The sequence below is a fragment of the Scomber japonicus genome, chromosome 1 (assembly GCF_027409825.1).
Source record: "Scomber japonicus isolate fScoJap1 chromosome 1, fScoJap1.pri, whole genome shotgun sequence".
Classification (NCBI taxonomy): Eukaryota; Metazoa; Chordata; class Actinopteri; order Scombriformes; family Scombridae; genus Scomber; species Scomber japonicus.
Window position 1 is genome coordinate 24028276 of NC_070578.1, and position 18010 is coordinate 24046285.

The 18010-nt window shown below is 39.2% G+C and overlaps 1 protein-coding gene across 1 annotated transcript in view; it reads right to left on the reverse strand.

Annotated features, from left to right (window-relative positions):
- Positions 1 to 18010, reverse strand: part of syt7b (synaptotagmin VIIb) — a 68022-nt gene that overhangs the window by 33417 nt on the left and 16595 nt on the right. The window contains exons 3-4 of the mRNA XM_053319638.1: positions 12583 to 12662; positions 10992 to 11132 (exon numbers count right to left, since the gene is read on the reverse strand). Of these exons, the coding sequence (XP_053175613.1) occupies positions 10992 to 11132; positions 12583 to 12662 (221 nt within the window). The remainder of the gene's footprint in view (positions 1 to 10991; positions 11133 to 12582; positions 12663 to 18010) is intronic.

Sequence of the window (18010 nt, forward strand, 5' to 3'; positions counted from 1 at the left end):
CTTTATTTTCATTTAGAGGACTTACTTCGGTTTGAATGTTGGCTTAAACAGTTCTAATGTGAACACAGACGACTAGACAGAAGAAGAAAAAAGCAGCAGTTTCGTCTTGGTTCAATATAAAAAAAGTGAAAAAGGTTTCTTTCAAAATGTAGCAGTTTAAATCTTGCAGTGATAAACTTGAGGACTATGTCAGAAATGAAAACAAATGTGTAATTGTGCCCATTTAGTCCAGTGGTATAAACAAACAAAAAAAACAATAATAATAATAACAATTATGTGCATGCTGTGTCTTTCTCAGTTTTCCATTGCTCACTTTCTTTAGTGTATTCCCTCCTTAACAAGAGTGTTTGTTGAAGCAATATCGACAACAAGAGGAACACATTAGCACTTAAGAGACAGCAGCCCACTGGGGATGTGTAAACAGTACCTACATGATGCTCATCAATAAGGTGAATGGATTTGTATAGATGACCAAAAAAGACACGCACACTCCAACCGGAGGACGCTAAAATCATTGCCACCTACACCACTATTGATTGCGCATGTAAGTGGGGTGGTTCAGTTGTGACACTGTGTGACAAGCCTGGATTCAAGTGGTAGGTGAAGGTGAAACTGCTACATTTGGTTGTTCATACCCCACTGACCACGAACACATGAAATGGTGTTCCCACTCCCCACAGTGTGTTTCTCCCCCTAGGGTCAACAACTGATGCTTTAACGTGTTTAGTCCAGCGAGATTCATGAGGACAGGAACAATGGGCGATGCCACCTCCCAATATATGTGCCCAGACTTATTTGAATGATGATTCACAGAGGCAGGGAGGTCACTGGCCTGGAGACACTGTTAATAGGAAGACACGCAAAAAGTGTAGGAGCGTAGAAATTTGTGTGTGTGTATGTGTGGATGAGTGGAGGAGTGTGAATGTCTATGTTCACGCTGAGCTGGGGAGGGGGTCGTTTACATGAGGTTGCTTTGTAGAGCATATCATCTGTAATCTATCACTCAAGTCAAGCAGACAAGGAGAGCTCTCCGTGCTCGGTATCTCAAACAATCAGTAGCCTTTGCACACCAGCGGCCATCTTACACGGAAGTAGATGAATCGAAAAATAGTTGGCATGCTTTTGGTTTTTGTTACGTTCTACTTGGAAAAAACTGTATTAGCAAAGACATGGTGAATGAATCACGTCATCATCAAGTCTGTAAACTGTGACAGTATGCAAACTGCGTTCTAGGTCTACGAAAATGTGGTTTATTCAACAAGTACACCTACATTTTAATTCTTAAAATTCCAATTATTCACAAATGAATCCTCTTAAATGGTAAAACATATACAACTTTCATGCTAAGCTGACTCTGTATTTTCATACCTCTTCCACACAGACGATAATAATAACTTATTGTAAGGATTCCGGACACAAGATATCTAAACAGAGGGGCACTTCCAATTTACAACATGTTAATGCAGCTGTGCATGTGTGCCCCCTTTGCTGGTGCACACAGGCAATACATGTGCCCATTCTGTGAGGCATGTTTGTATCAAACCTTGTCAAATTCAGGATGAATTCAGAAATGCCAGCTAAAAACAAGGTTGGTTTTCCTGAGACTTTCTGGAGTTATTTGGTTTCCAAAACATATAATACGTATAAAAATGCATGATCATGCTCCAATGCTGAGTGTACATCTCAAGCTGAGGTGCATTATGTAGCGACACCTTGCAACACAATCATGTAAAATGATCTAAATTATATATTACAAAACAGCTTCTACTGTATGTATTCAAACCTGTGTCCTAGTACTATATAGATGTCATTTCTAGGAGACTGGGTTTATATAGTAACATCAGAAACAACAAAATAAATCAATCATACACTCTCATTAAAAATTCCAAATAATCTTTGCCAGGTAGTATTTATTGCAGGGCTATTGTAATTGATAGCAGTATATCTTTAAAGTGTTTATGTTATAAGGTTTCACCATATTAAATACTGAGAGCATACACCCAGTTGCCAATTTATTAGGTACACCTAATGCAGTCTAATAAAACTTCAAAAAATCCTCGCTTTAATGTTCAGTTTTTGTTGAAACTTTTTAAGAGAGATTTTGATTAAATGCTATGGTCATTTTGAAGGCTGTAGTTGGTGATACTGATGAATCGTTAGAGTTTGTATACAGCATTTAGTCTAACTTCTGTGATATAAATGTGTGGACAAAATATTAGAGACACATCTTTGCATAAAGCAATAAAATCCAACTGCACCACAAACTACAACCTACTGTATATAACAACCTTAGTTGTTGTATAGGTTGTAAACTGAACATTATGACCTACATGAAGACGGGATGTGATGCAGGACTGTCTTCTTTAGTTATACCAAACAACTGGCAACTGACCTACATGAATCTAGCAGAATACCTAAAAAACAGCATCATGAGCGCTACAAATATAATCAGAATGTGATGTATAATCAGAGTCATTCAACAGTTTAATATTCAACAGTGCCTAGTGACTCTGATGCAACATTTTACAGTAGAGTAGAAATGACACTTACAAGAATGACTTGACATCTAGCCCTCTGTTGCGGATCTGTTCGACCATGTGGTCCCAGCTGCCTGGATTTGACCTTGATCGGCCTGCCCCCACCCCTCTGTACCGGGAGGCTCCAGCCGGACTCCCCCGGACCCCCCGTGGGCCCCCACGGTGGCCCCCACCGCCTGGACCTGTGTGCAGTTGGCCCAGGCTCTGTGAGGTAACTGGGGGATCGTTAGGACCCGGAGGGGGCTGGTGAGTGAGGGGCTGTTGGAGACTCTGCTGGCGGACCAGGGGCCGAGGGCGTGCCACGGCTGAGGATGGGATGTGTTCCAGGGTAGAAGCAGATGAGAGGGAAGCGTCCCCGAAACTGAGCAGACACGTGGGAGCATCAGGGGAAAGATATGGATAAAACAAGGAAGACATCAGAGTTCGAGATAACATGAGAGACAAAAGACAAAGCAGGGAGTTTTAACAGTATTTAGCAAATGATGATACTGATAAGAAAAAAGGTAGGGAACACGTGATCATGTTCATATATAAAAGGAAAGTGGAGAAGATAAAAATGGCAGAAAACATATATAGATACAGCAGAGATTGAAATGTGGGAACACAGTGTTCACAGCGAATATCCAAGGGGAGAGAAGATCAAAAGAGAACAAACAACAAAGAAAATCTGTTAAAATTGGAGGAGAGGAGGGAGAGACAAAAGAACAGAGGTGTCAAAAAGCTGTATCTATTAAAGCATCTATACAGGATTTTAAGCTCAGCAGTGTATGAGTGGTGGACAGGCAGGCATGCAATGTGTAAACATTAATTTATATTCTCCAATCTGGTGTCAAAACAAACCTCTGATTAAGTGGAATTAAATTCAAACGGAGGTTAAAGTATCACTTTCACTTTACTTGAGTCTCTGCTTTCCATCTGCAGCGCTAAATTGTTTCTGTATGTTACCTCTTTCCCTAATTAGCCTTGACCCACTTCTACCTCTCTTGTTGCCTTTTGCTTCTTCTCTGCCTTCCTGTCTGCTCCTGCTATGTTCCCATATCCCACTGTTTCCTTTATCTTCTGAGCTCAACTGCCTTCCATCTCCTCTCTTCATTCATCTTTTCTTCACCCTTTGGTCCAGTCCTTACATCAATCTATCTCCACACCATCTCCAATCACCGTTCTGAAAGTCTGCTTTCTAATTACCGGTCTGCTACTCTTACAATCATGTAATAGTGCTTCACTCCTTATCCTCCCCTCAATCACTGCCCTCCCTGACTGTAAGCTTGTGCTAAACAGCTCTGTCTGGAGGTAATGCTGTGCAGGAGGATTTACTGCCTGGACTTAGGTTGTGTTAGCGGCGCTCTTCAGTATTAACTCGGCTCTAACTCTGCTGGAGAGCCAGGAGACAAGCCCCCTGAAGAGCCGAGCAGTGCTGGATCAAGTAAATATAAGATATATTCAGTTTATATACATGCACTCATGCATGCACGCTTGCTCTCATACACACACACTGACATATTGTTTAATTATATTTCCTGAGGTTAAGCTTTATGCATAAAAGTAGTTTGCATGGATTTCTTAAGTATTTAAGTGGCAGGAGTTATTTATCCAGGGCTTCAGAAGTAGAAGTCTCATTTATTTTCTGAGCAACATTCAGCAATCTTTACTTCCATAGCTTGGATGAAACACTCATCAGTTAAAAAAAAAGATGAGCTTTAAAAATATCTGGTTCTTTGATAAAAAGGTGAAAAGCAAAAGCCTGTGTACATAAAAACATGAGTAATTATTTTGATGAGAAAAATCAAATCACAATAGTGAGCTGAAGCTAAAGATTACACTTTATAGAAACTTCATAAAACAGTTGACAGTTACATACTGGTTGGGTCAGATTTGGGTCAAACTTTGAGAATAGTGGCTGAGAATATACAAAAATGGAAAATATTTCAAAATTATTTATTTTATCAAGGTGGATTGGTTACAGGGAATCTTGAAACAGTAAAACTATAGTTTGGCGTGTTTGTGTATTTCTGTCATTGGGACAGTGAGGGCAGAGCTCAACAGGGACCTTGTCACGAGAACTGCCCATGTTCCCACCTTGCAGCTATATTAGGCAGGGTTCCCACCCAGGTGGGCATCTGCACCTTCAATCAGGCCTAAACAAGGTAACGAATCACACCACTCAACAGCAGGGAAGCAACGTAGTGGTTGCTCAACATAGTCCTCCCTATAGGGGAGGGCTGCTTTTGTAGGACTATAAAAAGTACCTGAGCCCAATTTTCACTGGTTTCGAGAATCTGTTATTCCAAGTTGAAAAAAGTGAGTGGAAGAGAGAGTAAGGAAATGGAGGAAAGGCCCTTGTGACTTCTCTCATGCAAAGTCGATGCCACCTTCCACACATGCAAGCCACAGCAGCACAGTAGCTTGAACTTTGCCCTGATCAGTCTGCAGTCTCACAGCCATTTACACAAAGGGAAAAAAAGAGAGATACAACTTCTGCACAGCAAAAAAGGACACTAACCATGTGTTGTTTTTTGGGGTTTTTTTGCAAACCAATTAGTTGTTTTGTTTTATAACTAATACTCTCAATGCAGAGTTGATTTTGTGCAACTGATTGCATGTGGTTTACAGGCAGTGTTGATTGATTTGAATGGTTATAATGAAACCTACCATTCAAAAATGCTGTTGTATTCTTCACTCTCAATTTCTTAATAGAAATAATTGTCTTCAACAAAAGAACTGAACATACACTGATATAGTCCAGTAAATGTAGTATCTTATTCATTGAAATTCAACCATCTCAAGATCTTAAGGCATCAATGTTACGTATTTTGAAGTTTAACCAACACATTATTTTTTGCAGTGCAATATGTGGCACATGCAGTATGTTTCAATTTTGACAAGGTCCTCAAAGATGACCTCCAGATCAATGCATTATTTTTCTGGTAAACTCACTCACATGCCATAATGCCTGGTGGACAAAGGTGAAGTGGAAATTAAAGGGATTACATGTAAGCATGGCAACACATTACAAAGAAACTATTGTGATTTAAACATCTGAGCATATAAACCAACCTCTGACATTATGATAAATCAATACATCTGGCTCAATTCATGGTGGCATTAGTCCAGGCACCAGAAAGCCAGTCCATGTGCTGATACATTTTTCCAGCCTGTTCCGTGTCATAAATTTCTCATTGGATTCACTTATTTGAAAAATTCCACAGCTTTCACAAAACCATTTTCTTGCAGCAAGTATCTCGACTGTTGCATATATTTGGGCTTTTAGGTACTGTACATCTTTACTGTCTTATGTACAGCGACACCACTTATTCATATGCTCTGGGCAAGAGCCCTCTTTATCTGCTGTATCCTATTACTGACTCAGAGGGTTATTTTCACATTTCTTCTTGCTTGAAAGTCAATTAAGATGAGTTTAAACCTTGAATGATTTTGTAATTAAAGAAAATTGAAGAAGGTGAAAAACAAGGAGAGGGAGACAGAGCGAGGAGGGGAAAAAAACCAACAGTGAGGAGTGAAAGACAGAGAAAGGAGCACAGAGGGGGAGACAACAGGAGAGCTAAATGCCCCAAAATAGAAACCAATAGTAGAGGAGAAATGAAAATACAGGTATATCTGGAGGGTGGAGAAAAAGGAAAACAGAGTGACAGCGGTGGAAAATAATGCAACAGAGCAAAATTCAAGTTCAAGTCTATATTTTCAAATACTACATAGTGTCTAGAGAGTCTAATTCTCTGAGTTTCATTATCAGATTAACTTCATGAAATCAGTCTAATAGGTCCAGTGATTCATGCAGCATTTGCAGAGTTCATTTAAAATGTTTCAGGCACAATCAAGAAGCAGATATCAATTCTGAAGTTAGATTTTTGCTCAATAGTTTCTAATAGATCTACTGTATCATAACAAGGAGGACACAGTATAATAATAGTTGAATTATTTACTTTCACTGTGGAGCCACTGTGGTACATACACAAGATAAGTTTGTTCAATAATCTAACAAATTATATTTTGCTCATCAACTGAATGTGAAGGCAATACAGTACAAAATGCTGTTGGAGTGTTTGGGCTACAATTTACATACAGGGAACTAACATTTATTATTCATTGGTCTCTTGCAGACTGCACTGCTGGTATTCTCCACAATCAGGCTGTTTTCAGAAACCAAGACTTTGTCGTAGTCACATTTCCATATTCGACTCATATGATAGACAGATGACAGTGGTGTCTCGGCTCTGACTTTGTCACTCCCAGCGATCATACGGTTAACACTCTACAGTTGGAGATCAGAGAGTGATGATACTAACCTATAGATGTATGAAGTACATATTTGTCTTCAGCCACTTGTTTATATCCTCTGGTAGTGTAGATATTGTTACTACAAGCTTGTATGATTTGTCTGGGGAAAACTGCCCAAAGTTTTCATCATAAAAAGTGTTAAAAACACATGGACTACAGAATCAACACGCTGTATAGTGGTGTCTCAAGTCTCAGCAGGATAAGCAGAACCACAAACAGCAACAATTTCAAATTACAATGGGGTCGTTTAGTTAATTAGGAAAGAATTTCAGCTAATTAGGCTTTAAACAACCTGGAATATGGTAACATTTGTGGTTACCCACACATCTTGTTTTTGGTCATGTCATAAGATGTTAATGATCAATTGCTGTCGTTTACACTATTAGCTTGTCATGTTGAATATCAGCTGGGTGTAGCACTAACTACCCCAATACCTATGTGACTGCTATAGTTTGATTGGCTGTTGCACAAGCCTAGTTGCAAACAATGCATCTTCTTGGCTGTCTGCAGAGGTTGATACACAGTGCAATTTGGTTAAAATGAAGCTGCTCTCAGCCATGCTGCAGGAAAGGTTTTGATTCATATGATTGGCCTAATAAATCTGCTCTCTTGCTGTTTATGCAACAACCCACTCTGAGTTAAAAAAAGCTGTTACTTTCGATGAGCAGGCAAGCTATTTTTGAAGATTTTCTTTGAATGTCTGTTTAGTTTGAAGTCTCAAAACTGTCACAGCCCTCTGTAAATTGGAGCCTGCGGAGGAGCAGTATGACTGTGTGGATTCATTTTGTCTAAGACTGACCTGACATCAGCTGGTAGAAGGTTGGCAGCTGACAGAAAATGTGTTTATATGTGCAATGCTCTCTGCAGTCAGAAGACTTCCACCAACAACAGTTACACATGTTTCACAGGTAGGTATATCTGACTTCTCTTTCAGGCTTTCCTTACGTTTTCTCCATCTGCACGATGAACATCAAAAATAGCTTCTGGCAGTGTCAAAGTTTGAGTGTACATGCAACAAAATAATTCATTGAGCCTTTACAAACTCACACTCTTGCTTGATATCTACACCATGCTGCAGTTGTGCCCACTGTTCCCCCTCATGCGTGCCCCCTGTCAAGATGCACCACTCACTTGCCAAACCGTAGGCCTCCGGCATGCATGTGGCTCTGGACCGTCTGCCACCGGCCAGCCTTGCTGCCACCCGTCACCATACTTCGAACGCTGTCACTGCGACTGGGCCCCGCCCCACTCCCAGAGCAAGCACCACCCCCGCTGTCACTGGCCCCTGGTGAGGGTCCAGCACCACCCTGCCCAACCTTATCCACTGCCCCACTGAGAGGAATGGTGGGGGGTGGATCAGAGACAAAGAAACACGAACAGACAGAGGAAGGACCAAGAGAGGGCACAAAGAAGAGAGAGATAGAGAGAGAGAGATAAGAGAGAGAGAGAGAGAGAGAGAGAGAGAGAGAGAGAGAGAGAGAGAGAGAGAGAGAGAGAGAGAGAGAGAGAGAGAGAGAGAGAGAGAGAGAGAGGAGAGAGAGAGAGAGAGAGAGAGAGAGAGAGAGGGAGGGAGAGACGGACAGACGAGAGACGGACAGACGTACAGAGCCGGAGAGCAAAAAGTATTATCAGTGAGGTTAGTCAAAGCAAAGACACTCTGGGGGCTCTTGCTCCAGCCGCCAAGTGTCCAGCACACAACAATAAGTCGGAGGAGCAGCTGCTGGTCAGCCAGACAGTCAGTAAGCAGTAAAGAGGTCTGGGTTTAGATTTACTGTGTAACACTTACAGTAAATTGCAGAATACAGTTTTTTCTGTGGACACTTGACTGAAAATACATTAGTTTTGTTCATAATTGCATAAAAGTGATAGACATTGGATTAATTTACTCACTGTAAATAATCTATAGGACAAACTGTAATGCTCATTTCACTTTGACAGTGCAAAATATTGGCAAAATACTAGTTTTAATACATCACTCATGGAGAACTTTTTGTTATTGTGGTTACACAAACCACAACAATATGTTTTTGTCATTTTTGATGTGAGAAATAAGCCACATAATTTCTGTAATTTTGAGATGTTCGCCCCATTTCATTCCACACAGGATGGCAGCAATGACCAATCTGCTGGCTCTATGGGTCAGGCGTAATGGCCAAGTAATGATGCTGATGCGTCATCTTCAGGTTTTTCAGATTGCAGGTGCAGGTTATAATAAGAGAACACTAATAGTTATTTGTCTCCAAAATCTCACAGCGACTCACCTGCAGCTTATGATGAAAACAAACTGATATCCAATGAGTTTGTCTTAAATGTTTCCACAGAAGAATCCCATAACATGCCCATATTTACTAAGACACACTACGTGTTTTAATGCACATTCTCTGTTATTTCTGCTGGCCTTGCCTTGCCCACCCCAGTTGACCTCGACTTAGACCTCACAGAGATGACTACAGACAGAACGTCGACTTCAGTACAGGGAGCTTCCACTGAGTGAGGACAAGACCACAAAACACACAGCAGCACACCGGGACTACGTCTTCAACAACATTTAGACATTCAGTGCAGGCTGAAGGTATCGTGAATGAGCTTTTACTGAACAGTGAAATAAAGCTACTGTTTTGATATAGTGTCCAAACCATGCAGACATATTTTTCCACAGTGCATCTCCTGCAGCATCAGCCTATTAAAATGCCACTCAGCTCTAAATAATGATGCCAATAACATAATGTAATGCAATCTCAACAATAGCTGCAATCACAGCTGTTCACTGATTTTACAATAATTTCGACATCACTGCGCAGATACAGGAGTAACTGATCACTCTGTGGTTCTGAAAGAGTCAAGTGAGTTGTAATTACAGAGGATAAGAATGAACAGGTTCACTTAATGCCTCAGTGGCATTTGAGATGCATCTAAATGACAAAATGAAACTGAATATGAAACAGACATTTTACTACCTAAATGCCTAATTGCTATAGAGTACAGGATGGATGCAGTATCACTATTTTTGAGCAGGGCTCAATGGAGCAGACTCAGGAGGGCTATCAGGCAGCCTTAAAGCACTTACAGTACTGGGAGCGATAGTGGGAGTTGTGACAACAAATGAGTCGAGACACAGAGCGAGAAGAGAAAGAGGTGAGAGTGGTGAAAACACAACACTGACAAAAAAAAAACAACAACAACAGAAACAGGTTAAACTGAAACCACCCCATTTAAACCCCTGCATTGATAGGTTAAAATGTATGTAAATCAACAACAGTCAACCCTCTGTGGAAACACTAATGGCTTAGATAAGAATATGTTAAAGTCAAGGCTGGAAGCCAAAAGATGCATATTTGAGTGGTTGAAGTTGAGCAGCTGGGTTGCGGGGAGGGGAAAGGGTTCAGGTGAAACAGCGAGATCTGCTCTGTGAGGGTTGTCCGTCTCCATGGTAACACTACATGGGCTGCAGGTGAGGGTCTGATGAGGCTAGCAGGGCTGTAGGGAAAGGGCTATCAAACCTTTCACTTGTACACCTTGTGCATTGTGCCAGAGCGAAATAAAATTTAGTTTTTCAGATTTGATGTTTTAGTCTTAAACACTTTCATGAATCCTTCTGGATTTTTATAATAATTAAGAGCCGTTTCTGTTTTCCAGTTCGATATCTCAATTAAATTATTATGGCTGTTGGCAGGCAGAAACATTGTCTTTGTATCTGAACTGGATCATTTTGTAAACGGTTGTAATTTCTGTCAATGTTAGGGCAGTCCTAGGAATCATAGCAATATTGAGGGATGGTGCTGCACATCTCTATCAGGTCCTGCATGGCCAGTAGTGCATACTAAACACCACCTCGCTGTGGACATGCCTGAATGCAAAAACATGAGGATTACCAGGGATGAGAGGAGACTTCTGTTAAAAGATATGTGCACCAGGCAGCATTACAAAATCAGGCTCTCTGTCCCCATTTAGACTTCATGTGCACAATAACCAATTACTGAACATGGTAAAATCACCAATTTGCGGTGTTTTGCGAGCCAATACAGCACTAAAATCTTGTCTTTTCATTTCAGCCAGTCGTATAGTTTTAAGGAAGTTTTCCAAGGTGTGTTCAAGCCCCTATTCATTACAGCCCTGCCCAAATAGAGTGGTCCCTTACCAGCCATGAATGAGACTCACTTGGGCGTGAGGCGAGGGTCTCCGTAGGGAGCATAGGGAGACATGTTTAAGAGGAACTCCTTGGGTGGGTAGGAGCTCCACCTCTGTTGCACATTGCTGCTGTCATTGTTATTCCAAAAGTCTCTGTCTAGATCACTGTGGCCAGAGAGAGAGGGAGAGAGAGAGAGAGGTGAGACAGGTGGCAGCAGCAATACTTTTAGACAGTTATGAAGGAGCAACATGAAAGGTGAGAGAAGTGCTGAGAATCAGGGACAAGTCAAAACATTATAAAAAAGAGAAAAGTTAGAATACTGTCTCATAAATCTAAAGGTCAGGATGAGATTATTTATAAATAGGAGAAATGTGATAATGTCAGTGACTATATATAAGTTATATTCTATATTATTCTACTGTGCACTGAATACAATCGTTCATAAGAAATGAAGTGAGTGTAACATTACATTTATCACACAATTTCATAGGTGAACACATTCTTTATGATAAGTCTTTTATAATTTGCATGTCCAGAAACCGGATAGCATGATATATTAGTGTGTGATAAAAAACCAAGAATGAAAGAACCAGAATTGACCTGCATGGATAACCACTCTGTCAGGGATGAAGAAAAAAATAAAACAGGAAGTTGAAAAGTCAGTATAATACAAACACAGTTTGTTAAAATAAGAAGAATACACTATACAACAACTAAGTGAATACAACCTGAAACACAAGGAGTAAAATAGTAGCAAATGAGGAATAAAAAAACATTAGAAACTATTAGAAATAATAGATTGTTGTGGGTCAATGTCTGCCCCTCAGTACCAACATTTAATAATGTGTATAACACTTTAAGTCGCCCATATCATTTGTAAGTGGTATAGAAACACTTCATAAATGGTTTATGTCCCCTATGAAGACATATTTTATAATATTAAAACTGTGTTACTATGTTGCCATTCATTATTTTTGTGTCCACAGGAGAGGTTAAGACTGGACAATACATTAATCAACACTTCTTATCTATTAACAACTACATTATAATGTGTTATAAGTCATTTATTAACTGTTTATATAACATTTAAAATGATAAATAGAGCAACTTAAACTAAAGAGTTCATAATCTTGCAAATCACAACTTAAACAAGGTCCACCAAGTAAAGTAAAATTTCTTGTTTTGACATAATTGTAGATAGAGTGGTAATGCTCTCAGTGTTTTAGTCTTAATAGTGTGTAACTGTGTTGTTCTTTGTATTTTGCAGTTTACAGTTTTATATTCCAAACTGATTCAACTTTTATTTGACAAGAAATATTTAATTTGGTTTCATCTGGTAAAGCCTTTCCACCAATCATAAAGGATCATTTTCCAGGGGATTTATTCAAACTGAAAATACTATTTCCTTTCCTATATGAGAGATTGTAAAATTCACATAAACCGTGGAGAAATATAGGCACATCTTGTCTTGAGGGCAACATCTCTGGTTTGAACAATTCATACCATGTAGGAAGCTACACGATTTGCTTTCAAATCAGAAATGGCTGTTAAAATGCGATACTATCACCACTCCATAGATCATTTCCATATGCCTCAGTCTACACCCTTCCTGACACCTACTTGATGGCTTTATTTTCCCCTCGACCTCGCACAGAATCTGGAGAGCTGGCAGCCTCCACCCCAGGCTTATTCCTCTTCCCCTGCAAACAGACAAGACAGAGACAGAGAGTGATGGGGAGACAGATCTTAGAGCCATGTCTTGATAGCTGTTTACAAAAGCATTTTTGCAAGTGAAGTGCTCATTATAGGGGCTTTCGAAGGTTACAAATGTGTTGTAAAATATGATAAATGAGGGAAGAGCAGGGAATTGGTTTGATGCCAGGACTACAACCTGCTTCTGAGGATCAAAACGTTGTGAGGGACCACTTAACTACAATGAGATGCAAAATCACGCATTCACATGCAAAGGAAATGTGCATTCTTACTGCACAATGCACTGAGTAACCTCTACGCCAAACATACAGTCAATCAGGAACATTAAGATATAGTGATACAAATCTACACAGAACTTATTTATATTTTATCAATTCAAACTTGCAATAGAGTATACTAAAAAACTGAATTTTACATCAATAAAAAATATAGAGAAAACATCAAATAAACACTTAACACATGGACACAATACAAACATTTATTCAACAGAACATTCAGACACATTGTTGTCATAACACTATATTACATTCATTTGGCAAAATAATTGAGTTCACTATTCTCTAAGATTAGGAGCAATTTGAGACTCAGAGTTTTGCTCACGGCCATTTCAGCATGTTGAGCTCAGGAATTACCAACCTAACACCCAGCCGTGCAAATAATGGCTGCCCTGCTCTACCCTATGAGAAAGATTTCCAATGATGATACATTTCTACTGTAATAATTTATATGGCTTACTTTACATACTTTCTGCACATTTTACCACTTAATGGATAGTGTTTTCAGCAGAACAATCTACCATACATACAGTTATTGACCCCTACATTTTATTGAACTCTATATTCATTAAATTCTTGAGGGTGATAACACTGCTCTTTTCAGCTGAGTCACACAGACCCTCTACTCTTACATGTTTTTTTTTTCATCGTAACCTCACAACAAGGACATGGCAAGCATGTGTGCCATGAAATAATAAACAGACTAAACCTCTTCTCACTCCGATGTTAAACAAAATTGGAGTTTTATCCATATTCATGAAAACAACATGTTGGACTTGAGCCTATATTGAGATGCAGCTACATAGCCATCTGTTGCTGCACATGATTATCTACCTCATTAACTTGTCTGAGCTTTAATTACATACTGTATGTTATATTTTAACAAAATTACAAATTACTTTCCACTTCAGACATCTATAATAAATATCACATCATACCTCACTCACGGAGCTTTATCAGTACACACTGTGTTTGAACAACAAATGTAAGCAGGTAAGATTTTTCTTCTGTTCAGCGTTTTTTTCCTCTATCATCACATGAAATTAAACTGAAATTAGATCTTGGCAGCTTAACTCTCGCAGAAGAGTTGTGCACAATTGGTTACTGAGAGAAAAATACACTGGGAGGAAATGTGTATACATAATTATCCAAACAAGAAAACCATACTGTTCGTGATGATTTGGTGCCTTTACTCTTAACTCTCTTCTACTGATTATAAATGTGATGTAGTGATTTCAGCAGCACACTGCAACCACTGATAACACCTTAAAAGGACAAGTTCACAATTTTTAAACACTAAAACAATAATCAGGTCCTTAAATGAACACTAACACATGTTTTCTTGCTGTATTCATTCCTCTTGTTTATACTGGCCATTAAGTGATCCCTTCATAATATACTTCCCTCCAAATGTGCTTAAAATGTAAGTGATGGAGGACAAAATCTACACTCCTCCTTCTGTGCAAAAATACTGGTAGTAGTACTATAGTGGCAGTAGCAGTATTAGTAGTAGTAGTAAAGTGAAGCTAACATAAGGCTTCAGTCATCCAAATTAGTCAAATCATTTCAATATCTTTCGAAGTTACCTTCTTTTTAGTGCCAAATTTCCTCTTTTTGTTACTACAGTACATTTCCACCACAGCTGAACAGGAAAACACTGCCCAGAGACGCAAAATGTAATTTTTCTACTAAAAAGACTGTAACTGTGGTACATATCGACTTTATTTCACTAACTCAGATGGTTGAAGCCTCATATAATATTTAAATAAACTTTTTAATATATTTTTGCTAAAATCGAGGGTTGTAGATTTTGTCCCCCCATCACTTACATTTCAATTTGGAGGTAATTTTCCAAAATGAACAGGAATATATGAACAGGAGGAATTATGATTACAGAGAAAAACCTGTTTCAATCTTCTTCCAGGTACCTGCCTGTTGTGTCAAGTACAGACTTCATAAAACTGTGAACTCATCCTTTAAGGAAAGAGAACAGTAGAAGGTGGTGACGCTAAATTAAACAATGCAATTTGCCATTAAATGTTTATGTGAAATTAAATGTCACAAGCAGAATAAAAAACGTGGTTACATGTGATTTATGTTCTGCTATCAGCTTTTGATGGGGTTTACAAGTAGGCTCCAATTCCATAATGGAGTCCCAAAACAGTGTGAAACAGCCTGTTACTACTCATGCTTTTCTTTCAGTTTAGGGGATTTAACTCATGCATTTATTACACAAGCTAGTGTGCAGCCACATCATCCATGATACAGTATATCTGTTTCATGTTCAAAGCTACCGGCAAATTAGACTTTCCAATTCACCTGATCCTGACTGCCCATCCTGTTGTAAGTGACAGTGTCATCAGAGAAAAAGTCTATTACTAATTTCTATAGCTTTCTTATTACATTTTTTTGTGGCTGTTGTTGTTGTAGAGAGATTTGTTGCTTGATTCTGAACTGGATGATGAATGGTGTACTTACACTCAGTGGATTTCAAGCAGCCTGGAGGCTTTCAGACAGCACAGCACTGGCTGTTTATCTGAATACAGTTTTCAGTGTCCTGCAGACAGGTGGGCTCTTTATGTATTTCACTGTACCTATCTCTGATGCATCCACAGAATACTCTATTATTTATCATGTCCCATCTCATATGTCCAGCTCGACACAAATATTTTCAATAGAGAGTGAAGCTTGGGGTCTGACCTGTCTGCGCATACATTCTGCCACTACACTGAAAACACATTGTAAGGCACATACACACAGGACAGAATAATATTAGATTCAGGAAAGGATAGATTTCTAGCAGTGGAGAATATGCTATCAAGTGCAGCTCATCTATCATTAAATAGAATCATGAAATCTTCAGGAGGCTGGAGGAGGGTGGAGAAGGTACAATGTTGAAAGAGTGTGGGAGGATGTGAGAAACAGAAGCAAAGATCGAGAGGACAGGATGAAACAGGAGCAACTGAGTGCGACAATGAGTAGAGAGCTAGATGAGAAACACAATGGGACAAGATAGAGGAGGATTGAAACAGAATCCAGAATAATAGTTGTTTGTTTTCTTCAGCAGATGAAGGTAAGAATGCCACATGAGATAAATTGCGGATATGAAAGGGACAGATGGGATTCCCTACTCTGTGCAGTTTGGCCCTACTTCCCTGTGGAACGTCTTCCTAAGTCCTACTGTTGTCATGTTTGTCACACACCTGGATGCTCAGCATCTCCATGACTCACTGCATGTCTATATGCTTCTGTGATTGTTTCTGCCTCTGACTTTCTCTTCCCTTCACTCCTCCTCCTCCTCCGCTCCTCCCCTTCACTCCCATAAAACAACCAATGGCATGAGACCAGTTCCAGACATCTTCATCTCTCCTGGAGCAAAGCTTCTGTCTGAATCTCTACGATTTTCTTTCATTTTTTTGTTCATTAGGATAATTTGTGAACTAGAGTATCGAACAAACCACTTAACTGAAGTGCGTTTGAATGGTGATGCAATTTCTTAGATTAAGAAAAAGATTTTTCACTGATTACGAATCTTTGAACTGAACAAAACTGAAACCAATTATTTAAATCAGTAATTTGTTGAACCTGAAAAGACTGAAATCCATGTAGAAAACATGGTTGCAATAAGACATTGATGTTCGCTTCATTTATTGTTTTTAGGAACGTTAGAGTCTCTCCATCACTCCGCTCAGATCTGATGTTTTCATCTTGTCACTGAAGCAGAAGCCTGAGAGCTCTTTAACACTTCATGTGTGCAATGATTTATTGTTATGTCTGTTTCCTTTGGACTATTGCATTTTGTTTTTATCAATACATCAACTTTTCTACAGTACCTCAGCCAAACATAAAAATGTTGTGATACTGTCATAATGATATTTCAACTTTTTATATTTCCACTCTGCATAAAAACAGGTGGATGGAAATGCGCTCATTAACTAGGAATGAAACAATCTGGCAACTGCTTTAATTAATGATCAACTGTTTGATTTACTTTTCAAAGTGCTTTCGAAAACATTTACTGGTTCCAGCATCTCAAATGTAGCAATTTGCTGCTTTTCATTGTCTTATATTATTGTAAACCTTTGTATTATGGGCTGTTTGTTGTTCAAAATGAACCTTAATGTCCCCTTGGGCTATGGGATATTGTGATGTAAACTTTTCATAATTTCCTGGCCTTTTATAATCAAAAACCATTAACTGATGAATCAAGAAAATAATCCCCAGATTAATTGATTATGAAAATAAGTAGTTACAGCTCCGTTGCTGACCTTTTCATATTCTCACATTGGGGAAAACAACATCTATTTTTCACCCCCAGGTGTTTAACCTTTAAAAGTGTGAAATGCAAAACAAGAAGGTAAGATCAAAAAAGAGACAAAAACTATAAAGAAGAAACTACGGTGGCAGCAAGGACGACGAGAGGAGAGAGGCATGATCCTGAGAAAAAGAAAACAGTGACATTCTGACAAGGACGTAGAGATAAAGTGACAAAAGGACGAACCATTTTAGTATAAAAGGAGAAGGAGGGTGACACAAAAACAAAGACGGATACATAGATAACATGAGGGGAAACAAAGATAAGCGCTGGGTTCGTTCGTCAGGTTCAGTGGGTTTTGTTACTCCACAGCAATGATAGCAATGCTAATTAGAATTTTAAGAACCACTTATGATACTTTATAAATCTTTATAAGAGACTGTAACTGTCACCCTGGAAGATTATGACATTTTGTTTAGCTGACGGCCCAGTTAAATCTCAGCTGGTGTATGTTTTATCAACTGGTGTGTTACAGCGACCACTCAAACACAGAGACAGATGAAGACGTGAATACAGGACAAAAATTAGTCAGTGATTGGAGGAAAGCAGTGCAGAGTGAAGGAAATGCCAGCAGATCAAAAATGTATAGGAGGATTTACAGTTACTCCAGCAGCAGCCAATGGCTCAGAGTGATGCTCATTAGCATATGAATCATTAGCATGGCGCTAGAGGCTGGAGGCAAGCAGCCATGATGCACAAAGCTCAGGGTGCACAAAGCCATGTTTACAGAGTGCACTAAGGTTTC